General features: G+C 37.8%; 1 protein-coding gene across 2 annotated transcripts in view; it reads right to left on the bottom strand.

The window, feature by feature from the left end:
* Positions 1–6,336: 6,336 nt before the first annotated feature.
* efna4 (ephrin A4) overlaps positions 6,337–19,361 on the bottom strand; it is a 48,174-nt gene continuing 35,149 nt past the window's right edge. The window contains exons 4-5 of one of the 2 annotated variants that reach the window (XM_028471539.1): positions 10,167–10,193; positions 6,337–7,899 (exon numbers count right to left, since the gene is read on the bottom strand). In XM_028471539.1, coding sequence (XP_028327340.1) covers positions 7,805–7,899; positions 10,167–10,193 — 122 coding nt within the window. In that variant the 3' untranslated portion in view covers positions 6,337–7,804. The remainder of the gene's footprint in view (positions 7,900–10,166; positions 10,194–19,361) is intronic. The other variant, XM_028471540.1, reaches the window with a different exon arrangement.

The raw sequence follows: 19,361 nt of genomic DNA, 5'->3' as shown, positions 1-19,361 counted from the left end.
AGAAGCCTTGCATTCACAGTAGAACTCCGTCACAGAAAAAACGCAATTGACGAGTTTTCTCGTCAATGGCACTGAGTGCGTTTTACACACGTGAGAAATAAAAAAAGCAATGTCATACAAGTATAGCTGTAAAACCTCTTACCGCAATGTGTCTTGTGATTAGATGCTGAAGTCTTGTAAACTGATATCACCAGAGGGGTCAAACAAAGTTTGCACTGCATCTGGACGCTGTCTCCTTTTCTCCCTCTGTACATGAAAAAATCCTCCAGGTATGGCCACGGGCATTCCACTCGTCCTCTGTCTGCTCTTCCTCTTTTTCAGTGTTGAAAGTGTTGTCTTCTGTTTCCATTTTGGCTTCATTGTCTCAAAATCTTCCGTCCTACTCCGCTGTGTAGATATGCTACCTCCAGAAACCTGTACCTGCTGCTGCAGTGGAGTTGTCTTTTAGTGACGTCATAGATTATACGGCCTGTATGGTGGCCGGGAGGTGCCAAACAAATGTACATTTTAGAAAAGATTGATGAAATCAATTTGTGGGCATACTTAGTAGCGACTTTTGATTTTAAAAGTAGCGTAGTAGATTACATGTTATAAATTGTACTCAAATATGAGTAAAATGACACACTTAAAAAAACTACTCATAAAAATACAACTACCCCAAAAAAATCTACTTAATTACAGTAACGTGAGCATTTGTAATTTGTCACTTCCACCCCTGGTTTTTGGACTGTGGGAGGAAGCCGTAGTGCCTGGAGAAAACCCATTCAAGCACGGGGAGAACATGTAAACTCCACACAGGAAGGACCCACAGTAAGTGTTCACCCAGGGGTTTGAACCCAGGACCATCTTGCTATAATCTTCTTCCCAATTTTACATCAATTTACTTTCATTTTGAAAACAAAAACAAGATTTAGAGGCTAGAGTTCAAACTTTGTCATATGATGAAATTTATGATATTATTGATCAGCTCTAATGCCCTCTAAGAAGACACTTAAGTCTGTTTTGGAATCATGTAAAACCACTGGGGGAAAGTGTGTTAGTTTTCTTTTCTATTGCATAAACGGTCCAATATTTATACAGAAAAAATATTTCTGTAATGTGTTAATGATCGTGAAATGGTTACAAGCTTGTTAAGGAACACAACTTTATCTCGTAAATTGAGAAATCTTTAATTGTGTGGTTTTTTGTTTTGTTTTGTTTTCTTCTCACAATTTCTGCTTCCTCATGCAAATAAAGCTTAGATTGCTGAAAGACGAAGAGCTTTGTACCAGAAGGGAAAGATTCAGAGGTTGTAAGATTTCATGCTGTGATTCAGTCTTATTTCCTGCTCTGTGGATGGCACATGTGGACAGAGTTGACGTCTGCAGATTATTACAAGCTGGTGAACTGGAAAGATCAGCGAAGTTGAATGATTTGAAATGTCAACAAAATGCATTTATTGGATGATCTTCATGAATCCTTTCAAAACACCTGCAACAGTAAGAATATATTCAAATTTATTCATAAAAATAAATTATGTCATTAACAGTTTAACATGCAAAGAAAAAATACTGAAATGAAAACTTTGATCAACAGATAGTGATAGTGTAAGCATAATTGTATATTTTCTGTCCACACAGTGAAAAGTATTTTGGACAAAATGCTCGGTAAGCTAGGCCGTTCGAACAATGGAGCCCATGTTTTTAAGAAAAAGTCATTAAATAACCAAGTGTCTAATTTTTAGGCTGGGCTGTGTTTGAGCAAAGATTCTCTGTGCCATTAGGGTATTCCTTTAAATGTAACTCATTCCTCTCGCACAACACTGCTCGTTCCTTTTTTAATTTGATGACCCATTTTCATTCCCTATTTAAATTAACTTTTTTTTAGCAAGATTAGGACCTGCAAACAACAATGCAAGACCCCTATGCAATGTTTCACTTTGCACAGGTGGAGGCCTCTTGCTATATGAAAGCTTGTTTTACTTTGAGTTGTATTGTGTGGGATCCTTTTCCAATTGCAGCAAACATGAATGTGTCTACAGACCAACAGGAGCACTGAAATAGTTTGTGGAAACATCTCTGAGCCCGGTTCTGTTGGACATTTATTTTCGTTAAAAGGGAGTTTTTTTTCCTCACCACTGTAGCTGATGCATGTTCATGTGGATTTGTTGGGTTTTTATATGTTACGGTCCGGTGTGGGTCCGAATGCAGAAAAAGAAGGAGGCAGGATTGATTAGGAATGGGCCACACCTGGGTGGAAACATGAGGGAGCTAATCAGTCACCAACCAAGCACACAGACGTCACTGGGGGGTGGAGCCACAAGCAGGAACACAGACAAGAGTTAAACACGTGACCAGACTCAAACTGAATAAACAAAGACAAAGAATAACTTAAAAAGGACCCCAAGGGCTAAATAACAAACAGAACCTGACATTTATATATTTTAATAAGCGCTTTGAGATGACTATTGTTGTAATTTGCATGTAATGTAAATAAAGTTTAATTGAATTGAATTAAATTAAATCTCTTACATTTATTATTGTGCTGTAAAGATGGACTTTTTGTGGTTGGATTCATTTATAGATGTTTCTAGCTATAGGCGGACTATGCAATCGCATGTGGCAGCATTCGCCTCTAGGGGTCCTCAAAGTCCTTGGGCTCATCTGAGTGGAACGATATTGACGTATGTTAATCCGTATTATGCTTAAAGAATAAACTATATCGTTATCGTAAGCCATAGCTTGTTTATTTGAGGTGCAATTAAAATATTTGGACTCCATAGTGCTGCGAGTGACGTCAGCCGACAGGCATTAATAACTGTTACTCTAACTGTTCATGAACCAATTAACAGATTAGAAATCTTTGTAATCTCCCTGACCCTGACAGGATAATCTGGAAAGACCATTTCAGAGGAGCTAATATTTGAGTTTACAAAAGAAAAATAGTTTTTTGGGTGACTTTCAGGAGTTTTGCCTCTTGGCTTGGTCATCATTGCAAATGTGAATCAGTTCTGCTTGAATCTACATTTGAAATATATTATTCTCTAACCTGAGAAAACCCTGTTTACAGCAATGCCAGATTACATCAGAATCATACTTACTTTGCATGAATCATTGTTAGTTTGTGCAACAGCGGTCTCAGGTTTCTAAGCCACACCATGCAGTGCCTGCGAGATCAAGACCAACGTGCGAGTTGCGATGTGTCAAATCTTGTCCACAGGTACACACCTTAAACTCTAAATGAGGTCGACAAAAATTTCCACTTACCGCAGAGGAATTTGACGGCAGCGTGTTAGTGTTAAACTGTGAACATTCATCACTCCCTGCAGTAAAAATCAAACCTCCAAAAAAGAAAAATACTTTGACCAAAGCAGCATTTCTACAGGACTTAAAAATAAACCTTTAGCACAAAAGAATTTCTGTTAGTCAGAAACATACCAAATGATGGCTTTATTAGGTAGAAGATAAAGTGTTTATTGCTTCTAAACCATAAGGTAAAGATTAGTGCAGTTCAAAAACATTAAATGGAGGCGGAGTCCAATGTTAGGTGAAGTGAATGACACGTGATCTACATTTATTACGCAAAAAAAAAAACAAACACAAAACACAACATGCATGAAAGGATTGTGTTTTAATAGAAACACTTTAAAAACAGACATTAATGTTGTACTACTGATTCAAATAAAAAGGTCTCAGAATACACATACTGACACCCATCCCTGAGGATAAGCGTGTCATCATCAGGGATGAGTACTTCAACTGAGGCACAGTGGATTGTCACAGTGTGGGAGCACTTGGGGTTAAGGGCCTAGTTGCTCATGGGCCTACAGTTATGGTCACAGCAGATTAGAACCTGTCACCCTCCAGGTACAAGCCAGCTTCTGCATATGAATAACAAACCTGCACCATGGAGCAATGCTGTAGAATATAGCCTCGTGGAAGGAGTCTTTATTGTCTTACGAGTGGCGAGATAATACCATATCACTTTCGCTGATGATAAATATGTACAGGTACATCTAAAAAAATTAGAACATTATGAAAATGTTCAATATTTTTTGTCACTCATTTCAGAAATTCAAACCCATACATGATATAGGCTCATGACACTTAGAGTGAAATATTTCAAGCCTTTATTTCTTGAAATTTTGATGATTGTAACTTACAGATAATGAAAACCCAAAGTTCAGTGTCTCGGAAAATTTGAATATTACATAAGATAAATACAAAAAGGCCATTTTAAACAAAAATCCAAGGCTTCTGAAAAAGAAGACAAGTTTGAGCTTTAAAATGATTGCCATCATGAGAAATAAGCATGGGAAAGCTGTGGGTTCCTGCAAACATTGTGGAGTTTCATTGAATTTGTGTATTTGGAGGAGCTGAGATACAGTATCTACAACTGAATTACCTGGTAATTGGTATTGGTCATTTATTCAATTTGATTCACGCTTTCTCTGTCATTTTTCTTTCCTTCCTGCTGGCCAATTTGGATGTTCTAGAGCCGCGATTCTCAACTGGTGGGTCAGGACCCAAAAGTGGGTCACGGACCTACTGAGTGGGTCGCAGACAGCCGGTCAAAAAAAAAAACACAATGTCTCTCATGTTGGACTTGTCTTTTATTTTGAAAGAAACTTTTCTTTTGACGGGCATGTGAAATGCATGTTGCACAGGAAAATATATAGATTTATGTTTTTTTTAAAACGCGTGTGTGTGTGTTATTTTAACAGCTATTTTTGAAAAACTAAATTTGGTTGGTTGAATTAAAAAAAAAAAGTAGGTTGCGAGTTAAAATGACAATGGCAAAATGTGAGTCCCAGGGTGAGACCAGTTGAGAACCGTGTTTGGCCCCTGGGCCTTAAGTTTGACACGTACAGCTTAGGCTGACAACCATAAACCTATTCATTATTGTGGTTATTGTTGCTTAAAGATGATAATCCCCATGCCTGCATGGAGTAACTACATTAATCTAAGCATCATTGTTACAGTAAATATATATTTATTTCTATATGGCTTATTCTAACCATTACTTTTAAACTTTTCCAATTCACAATCGATAGAGATTCTAATACAATATAAAGTTGTACAATAATAATAATAAAATGGAATAAAAAGGGAAACAATAGCACTGGATTTGTTGTCCAGGTGAGTGACCATCAAACTACAAAAACACCATTGTTTGTTTCTTTTAAAAGTCATCGTTTCCTTCTTCTGAAAATGTAATCAGCACTGATGTGCAATCAAATATGAACTCACTGGTAATAGTAGAGTTTCCAGTGCTGAAATTTGACAAACTGTAATTACATGGTTGTTTGGAGGAGGCATGTAAAAAAAATAAGCTATGTTGAAATAATGATTTTAAATGCCAGACTCTTAAAAACCAAATCTGCACAGCAGAGTAAAAACATCAGTGAAACCTTTGAGTTGGGATTCTTGTCAACCTAAAAATACATGGTAAATAACATGGTCTACATTCATAAAACTTGCATCAAGTGGTAGTTATTCCTTTGCGGACATGGCCACACAACAGTGTAAACATACTGGAACTATCAGAAATGTCATTTCTTTAATGGCTCTTCCAAAGTTTAATGCCTGAAAAAGGACATAAAACAACATTTGTGTATCAAAAACCTCTATGTTACGCATTTTGTGTGAGATGGAAAACGACGACCGCCGCTTTCACCAAAGTCCAAGTTCGTCCCAGTCTGTCGATTTCACCCCTTCATCATTTCATAATGGCAAAAGAATGAAGACACAGGCTTTGAAAATTCATATTTGAAGGTCAAAATTGAAGCCACTTCACAGCAACATGCCTCAGCACTGACAAACATGTCATCAGAAGAGATCAGAAACCATGAAATAGAAACATTAGCCTTATTATCCAGGAAATTGCCTCTGTGGCTTCACAAGACATTCTACATTACAGCCTATATAAATGGAAATGCATTTACAGCTTATTTAGATCTATTTTAAAAAAAGACAAAATAAAAACATCTCTTTCTGCTCAGCATTCGGCCACCGTCGCGTGTTGACAGAAGAAACTAGTCTGAAGTCCATGCATTGGAAATGATGCTTCAGAGTCTATTAATACCAAGAGTCTATTGGGTACCTGAGTCTTATCAGGCTTTAGCGAGCACTAGATAAAAACTCGGCTCAATAAACCACAAGGTTTCTCACATTACAATGGCCTTTTACACCACAAGGTCACTTTAAGTCCCTGAAGTCTGCTTATCTCTATACTCCAGTGTATTACACATGTGTGTGTTCAACAAAATAAAATAGATTATATGTGCATGCAAGGATTGGGGTTCCACACAACATCAATACATAGAAAAACGATTATAATCATAGACGCGAATCAGAGTTGCAATCGTTAATTTTATTTTTGCCGTCGTGCCACGTAAAAAAAGAAAAAGAAAGGCTCAGATTGCAGTCGGCTCTTCACAGAAGAAGCTTCGATCTTCACTAAAATGTGAAAACAGGACATTTTATACAAACAAAAAACAACCATCACAACACAACTTTGAAACACAGCTGGCTGTCGACTTCTATGGCACTGAACAGAAACGATAAACAAACCGGCAATCAATGGTTTTTATAAAACAATACGTAAACAAAAAAAAGCACAGGAACAATGCAACTCACAGCGTTTCACACCCAGTTATTTTTTTTGGGGGGGGTTTCAAAGCTAACATTTATTGTACAATTCCCAATCTCTTTTTTTCTACTGTGGGAAAAATTTTCAGAATAAATACAGATATTTTCTAATCCAAACCCTCTGAAATACATTTTTTATTTTTAGTGGGAAGAAAGTGAATAAGCAATGATTCATTCTTTTACTTTGTGATAACGTTGGATCAGAAATTGTGGAAAACATACAAATAATAGAAACACACATCCAAAAATAGCAAAGTGTTCAAAACAACAATAATAATAACCCTACCCACTCTCTGTAGTGAAAGTAGTTTGGATCATGTGATCAATGTGTGTGTGTGTGTGTGTGTGTGTGTGTGGGGGGGGTAGTAACCTGTTTACGGCAGCACATCTGGTAGCTGCACATCTGGTGTCCAGTTGCATACAAACCTTGTCCCGCACTTTATCCAGAGAAAAACGATGGAGATTCTCCTCTCCAGAACCCACTGTGGGATCACGGCAGTGCTGACCATCCCAGTTCAACTTCCAGTTTAACCAGTTTGTTTCAAGCCCAGCAGGGGGCGTAGCAGTCCAGGTCCAGGATTTCCACTATAAACCCCAATATCCTGCTTATTCCCCCTCCAAAGTACCACACGGTTATCTGACTTGGATCCAAATGAGGCAGCTAAGGATGACTCTGTGTTAACGACACGATCTATGACCTACAATACATAGGTGTGCGTTTAGTTTTGGCAATTTTTAAACGCAGGTATCCACTAAATGAAGTGAAACAGCTGCAGAAAAATGAGGAAACTGAATTGATAAATGTAAAACAAGCTTATTAGAACAAGTCCTGACAAAACTCAATGTTTTCCTGGCAATAGAGTATGGGATATGAGCAGACAGAGAGCCGTGTACATAATATTCTCTCCTGTAATTACCCACCACAGTGAACAGGAACATAAGAAAGTACGGTAACCACTTTGAATGAGCAGGTCCTCCCTGTGGCCCCATTCAGAGGCAACACTCTGTTCCTGATTGAATTCCTCACTCAAGGCAACATGTCATTTGTGATAGTTTAACAAAGATTGTGTTGCCTTGATCATTGTCTGGGCACAGATTGCTTTGTTGTACGTGAACGTCAGGTTAATGAGTCCCGAGCCCTTGGAGAACAAGAGCGAGGTCGGCGAGGTGGACGGTCAGGTCAGCAGTAGAAGGATGGAGGAGAGGAGGAAGAGGAGGAGGAGTAGTGAATCCGACCTCTGTGATGCACCACTGCTCAGATGGTCACTCTCTGAAACAACGATAGAGGAAAATGTTAAAGCTTGCTTTAAGTTTGCTATTATTTATGCAGCTGCAAAGGCATCATTGTCATGTCTTGTGATTGTGGTTACACCATTGTATATTCACATGCAGTTAGTATTAGGGCTGGGCGATATATCGAGATTCAAGATATATCAAGATTTCTCTTTTGACGATATAGAAAATTACAACATCACCATTATTGATATATTGATGTATTATATATATATATATATATATATATATATATATATATATATTTTTATAGCTTATTTTGTAATAAAATACTTGTTTTAGGAGTCACTGCTTTCACTACTGCTCTGAACAGCATGAAAAACACAGTTAGGTAGATTTCTGAGTGCTTCCTAACCCAGACCTTCCCCTAAACATTCACACCAAAAAACTCACTCACACGTACTGTCCCTTAGAGGAGAAAAAGCCAAACGTGGCACATATTGTGCAACTGTTTGTTAATAATTATGTCTGTGTGGCATTTTGCATCATTTGCAAATTTAACTCTGAACTGTCTTTCTGGTAAGACTTCATTTGAATTGAAATGATCAAGATTTGTATCGTATATCGGCATTTTGAGAAGAAATACAGATACGAGTTTTGATCCAGCCCCAGGTAGTATACATTAAAATTAATTCACAAAAGAAGAACATTTGTAATTCTAAATTTGATCTAATCTTAACCTACATATGATACAAGCAAAAAAACAAACAAACTGTTTAAAAGTGTTTATACAGAGGTAACAGTATTATTTTTATAGATATTAATATTCAAGCTGAGATTTTTCAAATGATTCTGTAACTGTTGGGAGAGAAAACAGTATTTTAACTGCAACTACAGTGACATTTATTGCATTGTGCAGTTATTGAATAGTTTTAAGCCAGTCTGTCTTTGTTTTTGTTCAACTTTTTATTAAATTAGCACAAACACTTGTCTCACTGGGTTGCATAGAGCTACAGGTAACAGAACATGGAATTTTTTTAGGTTTTCTACCCATTACTTTCTTAATAAGAAACTAAATATGTACCGATTTGATGCTCTTTTTTTTTTTTTTCAGTTCATCATAAAGCAGAATTTTCCCATGGTGTCTGGGTTCCACTCTGCTAAATAGTTCACTGAAACATGACATGGTAAGATTAAACCTTGAACCGACTGTTTGACATTAAACACAGGAAATTGCAGGGTGAGCATCATTTGTCTCACTAATGGATGTTTACTGACACTATATTTTAATACGTTGTTTGATATTCGCGTTTTGCAAATATTGTCCATTTTTGATATTACCAATACTGATATACAGTATACATTAAGCCCCCTCCCGCCAACGGGTTTTTAGGTCACATTTTTATCTCCATAGGAATAACAGGTTTAGCCTACTTTTAATGTGATACCTCATTGGATGATTTCCACAAACAAACATAATCTGTGAAAAATAAAAATTCCCCATTCGTTCTTTAGTAATGGAAAAAGTGCCATATTTGTTTTTCACATGTCTCAATCGACAACATATGATTTTTATTTTTATTTTAAATATTGGTGGAATACTGATACCAACCAATAATACATTTGATGGCAAATGTCGGCTGATAATATCACCCATTTCGAGCAAAATCAAGTGAATTCGTCACTACCCATTGGTGTAACAAAAAACACACGACGAGTGAATACTGCATGGTTGAAAATACAAAAAAGCCCCACAAAGACACGTTTTAAATTATTTGTTAAGACTTTCATTTTTCATATTACTTCCGATTGCCCAGTCAACCATAATAATAGGTGTCTGGTTTGGTGAAGTTGTTCACATTTTATTAAAAAGCTTCAAATAAAAGAAAACTCTACATTTACGCAGTAAAAACTCAACTTAGAAAAGAAAAGCCCCTGGAATTGATAGCAGCCCTAGAGAGAAGTCTTTGAAATTCAGTGGGTTGAAGTTCAGCTGCATAGGGGAACTGACCAGTGCTAAACCAGAGCCTGCCATTCAACAATACCAGTACCAAGTTGGGAACTTCAAAGTCAACTTTCCTTAGTCTGAACTAGACACCTGATCATTAGTGTTAGTAATAATAAAAAAAAACAAGGTTAAGATGCTTCATGACAAAGAAAATGGATTCATTTTCTTTTTCCGACTTTCCATTTTTTTCAAAAGTAGAAAGTAAGACACTCAATGTATGTCACACGTGCTTTTTCTCCAACATACAGACGCATGCAGACATGGTTTAGGACGAGTGTTGACTTGTTGCGTCTCACCTTGTGTTTGCTTTGAACCTTCTGATGCTGTTAAATGAGGGAGGATAGAGAGAAGAAACAAGATGCTATTTAGTCTTTTCTTAGTTTCTCAACAAAGATGCTGCACTGCAAAACAGAAGGGAGCAAGAAACAGACAAATGAGCACAAAAAAGGACTTACAATTACTCAAAGCATGAAAACTGAGTCGTGACTGACTGTGCAACCCTAAATATGTCCTCTATGCAAATTCTTTTAAAGGTCGGGTGGAAAAAAAAAGTAAAAAAAAGAAAAAAGCGCTTCAGAATCACGCCAACAGGAAAAGATGGTGTTATGTAAATTATTTGGAGAAAGAATGATCAAGATTATACTGAAGCGAATACAGGAAATGAAAAACAGGGGGTAAAATAGGGGAGAGATTTATAAATGACAGAGCGAAACCAAGAAGTGGACAGAAGATGAAAGGGAAAATGGTGAGGACTGCAGTGAGAAAGTATGGAGAGAAAGTGGAAAAAAGACTGAAACAAGGTCAGACACGGAAGGAAGGGAGGGAGGCCGAGAGCGACGGGACGAGGGGTGTCTGTGTCTGGGCGTCACTTCTTTCTCAGCAAGGGGGGGACTAAAAGGAAATAATGGGGAAAAGAATGGATGGATGGTATTATGCAGGAGTAAGGAGGGGTGAGCAGAAAAAAAGACTTAAAAACAGGTAGTGGGCCTGAAACATTTCCTTTCTAAAGAAAGAGCCGCACATAACGGCGATGGAGGAGAACCAAAGAATCAGTAAATGAGGATGAGGTGGTTGCACAGGTGTGGAACGCAACTCACACACACATTAATCTTGTACAAAACACAAACAAAGTGTGTGTTGACAATTCCAGGTATTCAACCCCAAAGATGGGAAAACATGAACTGCTAAGTCTACCTCCAGGTTGTGTACGAATAAAGACCGCAAAGGGGATAACGAAGCATTAAATAACACAGCAGGAGAGCAGAGGGTCCCCGAGCTCAAGTCTAGGAGAGATTTGTTTGACAAAATGATCAACAGCTTTACATTTTGTATCAGAATGAAAAATAAATGCAATTTAATCAATAATTTTGAATTGTTTGATTAAAAAAGGAAATGAATGCAATCAAACAGAATTAGATCAAATAAAACCAAAGAATAATATAAACAAATTTAAAGATAAAAGCAAATTTTTTATCATTTTAAATATTATTTCTTGTTGAAATTATGTATTTTCCTGTTGAACGGAATGCTAACAGTACCAGCATGCATGCAACTGTAATATCTTTTAATTTCCGCCTGTGTGATCATTGTGTTTTAATCTTTGCATCCTTTATCAAATAGTAAATGTTAACATTTGTGTGTTGACATGAGCTCAACACAAAATGGTGCCCAAGGTGGACCAGTGCTGCACTGCAGTCAGAACAGTGCTGCACGTGTAACTGTACATGCACTAGAGTTAGGTGTGTGTGTGTGTGTGTGTGTGTGGGTGGGTGTGTGTTCAGCCTGCAGAACGCCCCACTGCAGATACAGTCGCCGTCATTTTACACATGCAGCAGCTAGTGCTAACCATTGCTGCATGGTAGCGTTTTAACGAAAAAAGCCGAGGGGTAATGCTTTGCGAAAAGTCAGGAAAACAAAAAAGTTAAAATTCATCGCTAAACGTCGCAAACGATGGCAGTCAAGCGTGGTGTCTCGATTTCGATGATCTGTGAGAGCTCGGCTTGGGCGGACCGCGCGTGCAAGTCGGCGACTGAGTTCAGCCCTTGTGTGAGTCAAGTTCAGAGGGTACAAAGGTATTTGGGTGAGAGCAAAGGGGCTTAAGGAGGACTGTGAGGTAAGAAATGGAGAAAAAAAAAAAAACCTGACAAAAAGGAGACAACATGAGGGAAAGTGGTGACGCTCCACAAACTGAAATGAATGTAATGGACCGCTCACAGCGGGAGAGCGGCGGAAGAAAGGGAAGAGAGACAGAGAGAGAAAAGGGATCAATTAGAGAGAGCAAAGTTGGTCTGTAATGGTTTCTCACAGTGGGTTAGCTGAGAAGAGAAAGGCATAAGGCAAAACGACAAAGAGAGAAAGAGAGATAAACACAACAGGAGGACTTTCGGAAGAAGTGGGAGTGTGATAAAAAAAAAAAAAAAAGGAAAGATGCGATGGAGGGCTGCAAGATGCTGCAGGTTCCACATGACACCAGTTTGTCCACTTATGATTTTGGCCTCCACGATTAAATGAACCAGTGCCCGTATTCACAAAGCTTCTCAGAGTCCTCTCAGAGAGCTCCGAACTTAGCCTAAAAATTCCTAGCAAGAAATCTTAGCTTAAAAGTTATTCAGGAAGTTTCTGAGATCAACTCTAAGCAAGAAGTTGACAGACATTTTAATCCTAGTGAGGAGGTGTGGTTGATCCTGTTGCTGGGTATGATGCAGTCTGCTAAAATCTGTGATTGGTTGTTAGAGACAGGGAAAAAAAAAGCGTTCTGTGCTCCTAGTAATGAATGGAGAATAAAATCAACGGATCATATTTGGGCTGCATTAAGAAACGTGTAATCATGAAATTAATTTAATTCAGCAAAATTACATTTATCTGTATGCAGCTTAAAATGTTTAAACGTCGTTCAACATGCCAATTATTATATTTATTTACTTATTGTTGTTAACTCTTGTTGCACATACACTTTGCACTGATATATTTATATATTTATACAGAATCCCTCTCTGACCTGACCTGGTTTTTATCCTTTTTATTTCCTTTTTATTCTTTTTACTCTTGTATTCTCGCTGCTTATTCAACTGTTTTTGTTGTGGCTAATGCAACGTCATTTCGTTTAAATGCATTCCTGATGTTATGTTGAATGACAATAAAGGAAATCTATCTAACTGTCCACGTTGGTAATTTTACCGCTTTATGTATTTGATATTAATGGTGGAGCAGACACAGCTGTCAGTGATTACTGTGATTACTGGTCCTGCTAATCAATGTATCGTTCCCTCTCCTGTGTAGCACAAGATACGAGTATGAATCTCTGTTACCTGCTGCAATCAAAGCGTGGGCAGAGGTTACAGCACAGAGAGAAGGGAGTGAACAAATCACGCAGCAATACAAGGCTATTATGTTACGCTGTGTGAGAAAAGTCAGAATCAGAATAGCTTTATTGCCAGTTAGAGTTTAAAACAATACAACTTGGTGGATGGTGTGAAAAAAATAAAACAAACAAGAAACACAGTAATAATAATAATAATAATAATAATAATAATAATAATAATAATAATAATAATATAAGCTGGTAGCATCCTATTAAATCACTGTCATTAAACATATAGAGAATATCTTGCCATCCTCTCTGTTTCTGTCTGTTTAAGACACTTTTAGGCTTCTCAAAAGTCCTCCTCACTCCTCCTAACAGTTTTTAGGAGGAGTGAGTGAATGCTTTGTGAATTACTTTTAACTTAACAAGGAAAAATTCAAAGAAAAATCTTAAAATTTGAGAAGATTTTTCTAAGAGTGACATCGCGTTTTAGCCTTAAGATGCTTTGTGAATATGGGCACTGATCTTCGGCGATTTTTACGTTTAAAATACAACCTCTGTTGGATATAAAACTGGAGTTTCGGGGTTTTTTTTCAGTGGGGTGCTTGTGTTAGGTCAAGCCCCCATGAGTGGATTGACCTAATTATTTAGTATGAATGAATGAATGAATTGATCTATCGGACACTCAACCCAGATAATGTTGATAGGCTGGTGTTTCTTGCTCAAAACCTGTAGGCTTAAGCCTAATGTTCTTAACTTTTCTTTAAACGCTGTAATTGTTTTTAAAGAAGTGCACTCTGTAACAGCGGATTTATAGTTAACCCATAGGTAAATTCTAATACTTATCAATATTCTCATTTAAAGCATTTCTTTTGCACTCTAAACTGTTCATATATTGTTTGTTAAAAAGTACTTAAAGGTGCGGCATTATGAAAAAAAATCACTTTATAATGATTTTGCTACAGTGATATACATCCCTTTGGCGTCATTCAAGAGAGCCAAAGTTGAAAAAGTTCTGTTACCTCCCGCCATTGTTATTCAACATTTTGTAAAAAGTCAGCTTCAAACGGGCAAGTTGGATATTTCTCGCGTTGTGACATCACAACACGGAAACTCATCCTGACAATCCTGGCTCCTCCTACCCATAAGAATGTGAGCTCCTCCCTCTCAAACTACCTCACAGCTAAAACAAACATAGCGACGGCAGGTCGATATTAAAGTTAATATCTTTACGTTCAGTATGTAGATTATCCAGTATATAGATTAACAGAAGAGCGCTCACAATCAGTTTCACTTTTAGTAGCCGTTATACCTCCTTCTATCGCCTTTTTGGGATGATCTGATTTGTTTGTGACTTAATGCGACGCAGCGTTAGGAAGAAACAATGGATACTATCGTCTTAAAGGGACTATCCCAGTGACAAGAAGAGGTGCGGATGAAGAGAAAGCGGCGTTGCAGCTCATGCGAGTGTCTGAAACAGCTGACTCAGCTGATAGTTGAGAGTACTTCCGTGCAGCACAGCCCAGCAGTCACAATCAGTTCCATTTTTAGTAGCTGTTATACCGCTTTGTATCACCTTTAATGCGACGCAGTGGCCGGAACAAACAATGGACTATCGTCTTAAATTGACTATTTCTGTGGTTGGAGGAGGAGAAGGAAGACTGTTAATGGTTTAGTGCTGCTGCTGCTGTGATAAACACACACGTCCACTCAGCCGTTTTTAGGAAAAATAAACCTCAAATACTATGTTTTTGGAGTTCTTAAAACAATTGGAGATGTGTGAAGAATAGCATAATACTGGACCTTTAAGTAACAATACAGACGTTTTCCCCTAAAATGATAAATAATCGTGATTAAAATATTGATCCAAATGATCGTGATAATCATTTTGGCCATAAACGTGCAGCCCTACATCACATCCAAATACAGAGCAGAGACATTTGTCAGAGGCACCAAGCAGGAACAATGAAGGGAACAGGATGTCATTATCAGCCTCCCGTGACTGGGATCTGTTTATTCCCTCGATCGTCGTCTTCTTTCGGATAAATTAAAGGTGATAAACACACGTTCACACACACACACCAGAGAGGTGATTAAGGGACTGGTAAGTGGTAGCCGACCTTGGAACAATGACAGCGTACCTGATGGACTTTGGTCACTGTCACTCCTCTGTCCTTCAGACCAAAGTGAGGCAGTGGCTGTGCTGATAATTCATTCAAACACCTACAACAGGGCGTCTCTACCTGGAGCTGCCTTTTAATCAACTATGTGCTCTGTGAAGGGTGGATGGGGGGGGGTGGGGGGGGGGGGGGGCCACACGCACACATAGAAACAGTTAGAGAGGACACGGGCGAGGTGCTGTCAGATAAAAAGCAACCTGAGAGGAAGGAACCAGAGTGCGCAAGAGTTGTTACCCAAAGGGGACAACACAACAACATCTGTGGTAAACCACCACTAATGGGCAGCCAAAGAGAGAGAGAGAGATCCCCTAACTCTCCTTTATTTTCGCTCTCATCCATCTCATTCACACTTCTTCTCCCCGGCCTCCTACGTTCATCCCACTGTACTCGCAACACAGCATGGCCTCAACAGAGATAGAGCGAAGCAAAGCAGGGGGAGAGCAGCCAGTGAGTAACTGCTCAGTAGAAGATATAGAGATACAACAAAGAGATAGAAAGAAGAGGGAAAAAATAGGTGGAGAAAGAGGATGGAGGGAGGGGTGGAGGATGAAGCTAAGATTAGTTTTGCTCCAGTAGTGAAAGATCGTCAAAAAAAAAAGAAGAAGAAAAAAGGAAGGAAGGGTGTAGAGAGCTAAAAAGACAGGGAGAAGAGGGGATTAGTGCCACTTCAGGAATGACAGAAGACTGAGGACAGAAAGAGCGGGAGGTGGAAGACAAGAGAGTGGGTTTAAAGCAAGTAGACAGAGATCCTGAAATTTAGTTGGGATTAGTTTTGGTTAAAGAACAGGACGAGAGCTGGAGGGATGAAACCAAAGAGTGGGATCCTTAAACGGCTTTGTGCTTTTCCAGAGGTTTTTTTACAGTGTGTGTGTGTGTGTGTGTGTGTGTGTGTGTGTGTGTGTGTGTGTGTGTGTGTGTGTGTACATGCGCACAGAGGTGAAAGTAACGAATTACAACTACTGGTAGTCTCTCTAAAGTAGTGTACTGGGCCTGCTGAATTATCAAGCATGCAGAACTCGTGTACTTTTGTAGGATAGAGCAGGTAGCAGAGGTGAAAGCAATGAATTAGTACTCACGTTACTGTAATTGAGTTGCCTTTATGGGTACTTGTATTTTTATAGAATAGAAATATAGTATATTTCTAAATCAGTAATTTTACGTGCACCTAAGTATGTTTTACAAGAAGTAAAGTAATTTGTTAGATCTCTACAACCAAACGTTACTGAGTAAATATTTTAGTTTTTTGTTTTAAAATGATCAATGAACATTGTGAAACTACAGAAAAATTAAATGTCCAGACAACAATCAAATGCATCACATCATAGCTGACCAATCAGATTAAACGTAATGCATAGCACCAAAACATCATTGAATGCTGGTTATTTTCTCAGTTTTAGAGTTCATAAAATAAGCTATACTTAAAGCCTGATCATTTTTTTTGTGTTATTTATTTTCAAATAATTTTATTTTATACAGACGCCTTTGTGGAAAATAAATGAGATTATTAAAATTAAATGAATCTCTTTGTTTTTAACTTTATACATGAGATGTTTACTGTATGCAAGGGAACCGTGGCAAGATTTATTACCAAAAATAAACAGGGGGTGAAAGTAACGAGTAACTTTTACTTTGAGTATTATTTAATTGAGCTACACTTTACTTGAACTTGAATATTTTATGTATGACTAACTTGTACTTGAGTACAATTTCAATCAAATACCAGTAGTTTGACTTGAGTAGGATATATCAGTACTCTTCACACCTCTGTGTGTGTGTGTGTGTGTGTGTGTGTGTGTGTGTGTGTGTGTGTGTGTGTGTGTGTGTGCGTGTGCGTCCGTCTTCACATTAAGGCGATTGCAAATATTTTGATTATTTTTAGCTCAAATAGGCGACACTGTCAAAAAGTCAAGACTACATTAGCATTTTCACAGTGAACACGCTATCTGTGGTATTTCTAATTAATGACAGCAGGATAATTAGCATATAAAAAAAGTCATCAGCCTTCACTCTGGTAATAGCGCAGCAAATTATTCCCTGTCTCGCACGAGAAGAGAGACGACATTTAAGATTTTTTTTTTTTTGTTTGAGACCTCTATGTAAAAAACTGGGCAATTTAATTAAAGTCGCAAAAAACCAAAAGGTTTCCTATTAACAACCTTGCTACTGGTTTTCAAGGAAAAAGTGTGTGTTGCGTCAGCCGTGGAACAGCACAACAAGCCCCCCTGCGGTTAACACTGGGATGGGAACTGGGACAGATTTCTCAGACACACAAATGCCCACACGCGCACACACAAGAATGCCCAGAAAAACTTCAATCGCGTGCACGCAATCATTAATATACAACAATAGTCACGAGTGCTCTGAAACATGCACATAAACTGACAACTGTACAGGGATTCCCACAGTGATTGGGAAACATTCCCAACTGGAAATGGCAGGTCATTGGGCTGGAAGACTAACATTACTCCAGGCGGGCTCTGGATTAGATCAACTCTGGGAATTTCACACTGGGATATGTGGATGGAGAGAGGCAGAATGGGAATGACAGGAGGTTAAAAGAGGTGGTACGGGGGGTGGGAAAGTATTGGCCCAAACTGCGACCGTTCGTTTTGGGAAGCCTTTTACAGATTATGTCCTTTTAAAATGCTAGAATGTGTTTGTAAGATAATATTCATGTATAATACTAATACCACGTGTAATGTTAAGATGACAAGTCTAAAATATTAAGTTGGACTGGACACATAATAACGAACACTTTATATTGCTATTAATGATAACCATGTGCAATAGGTCTATGTGCAAAAATATCAGCACTTTAACTAACAACTAACCAGTGTGCAATGATTTTAGCACTAATCAACCAGGCTAAGGGCGATGTGCATTTTCTTATTTAAGACAAAACATTAGCACGTTTGCACTTTAGCAGCAATGGTCACTTTATTTCTTATCTATATGCCCTAAGCTAAATATTGTTATATTTGAGTCTTTGTATTTTATTGTACTGTCCATGCTGTCTGATTTTGAAGTTGTCTGTTACATATTTGTCTATTAACGTACATTGTCTCTTGTCACAAATAAATAAATAAATAAAATAAATAAATAAATAAATAAATAAATAAATAAATAAAATAAATAAATAAATAAATAAATAAATAAATAAATAAATAAATAAATAAATAAATAAATAAATAAATAAATAAATAAATAAAAATAATGTCAATATTTATAGAATTCATAGAATAGTTTCTTTCTAAATTGCTGCGGCTGACAGACGTGCCTTCATTGGAAAGTGCTTTAAACTATTCTAAGCCCAACTAATACACATGCACAACATCAACAGCAGTGTCAAGATCTACCATTGCGGACGAGTGCCAGCGAATATTAACTATGGCATTAATAATAATAATGAAAGTGCATCGTCTATACAAAATTGTTTATTAATTCAATCAAACTTAAAATGAAGAAAACCACAGGAAAACAGTCCACAAAATCAGAAACAAAACCAAACTCCGACGACCATTGGAATATTATACTACAGCTTGGCATTCCTATTTCTGTCTTATTTTCCCTTCTTTTTGTCATTATTTGTCCTGTTTTTGGGCCTCTACAAGGGTCCCAATGTCCCTGTTCTGGCCTGCAGCCTGCTGGTTGCTAACCATTAGAGTTTTATCCAGCGCTCAGCAGCTTATTTACTCTTCCCTGCTCTAAACTGGAGCTGCAGCAATGACGCTGGCTTTTCACTTCACTCTGGAATGTTAGAAATGCTTAGAGTTGGGCTTTGCCATGCAGTTGAACAGCATCACATCTGTTTGTTAGGACTGCTATGTTAATCAGGTTAGTATGATGTAGTAAATCCTTGTGATGACGCACACTGAAATCAAATGTTGATATTTCCTTTATATTTAATCTAGGTCAGCATCTAGTCAAAGATCAACTAAAGTAAAGGTAGAATAAGGTAGAAAAAATACAAATAAAATAGGGCATAGTTGCTGGAAATCCTTGGTTTC

The sequence above is a fragment of the Gouania willdenowi genome, chromosome 16 (assembly GCF_900634775.1).
Source record: "Gouania willdenowi chromosome 16, fGouWil2.1, whole genome shotgun sequence".
NCBI classification, from domain to species: Eukaryota; Metazoa; Chordata; class Actinopteri; order Blenniiformes; family Gobiesocidae; genus Gouania; species Gouania willdenowi.
Note: the sequence above shows the minus strand (reverse complement) of the source record. Positions and strands in the feature narration are given on the sequence as shown.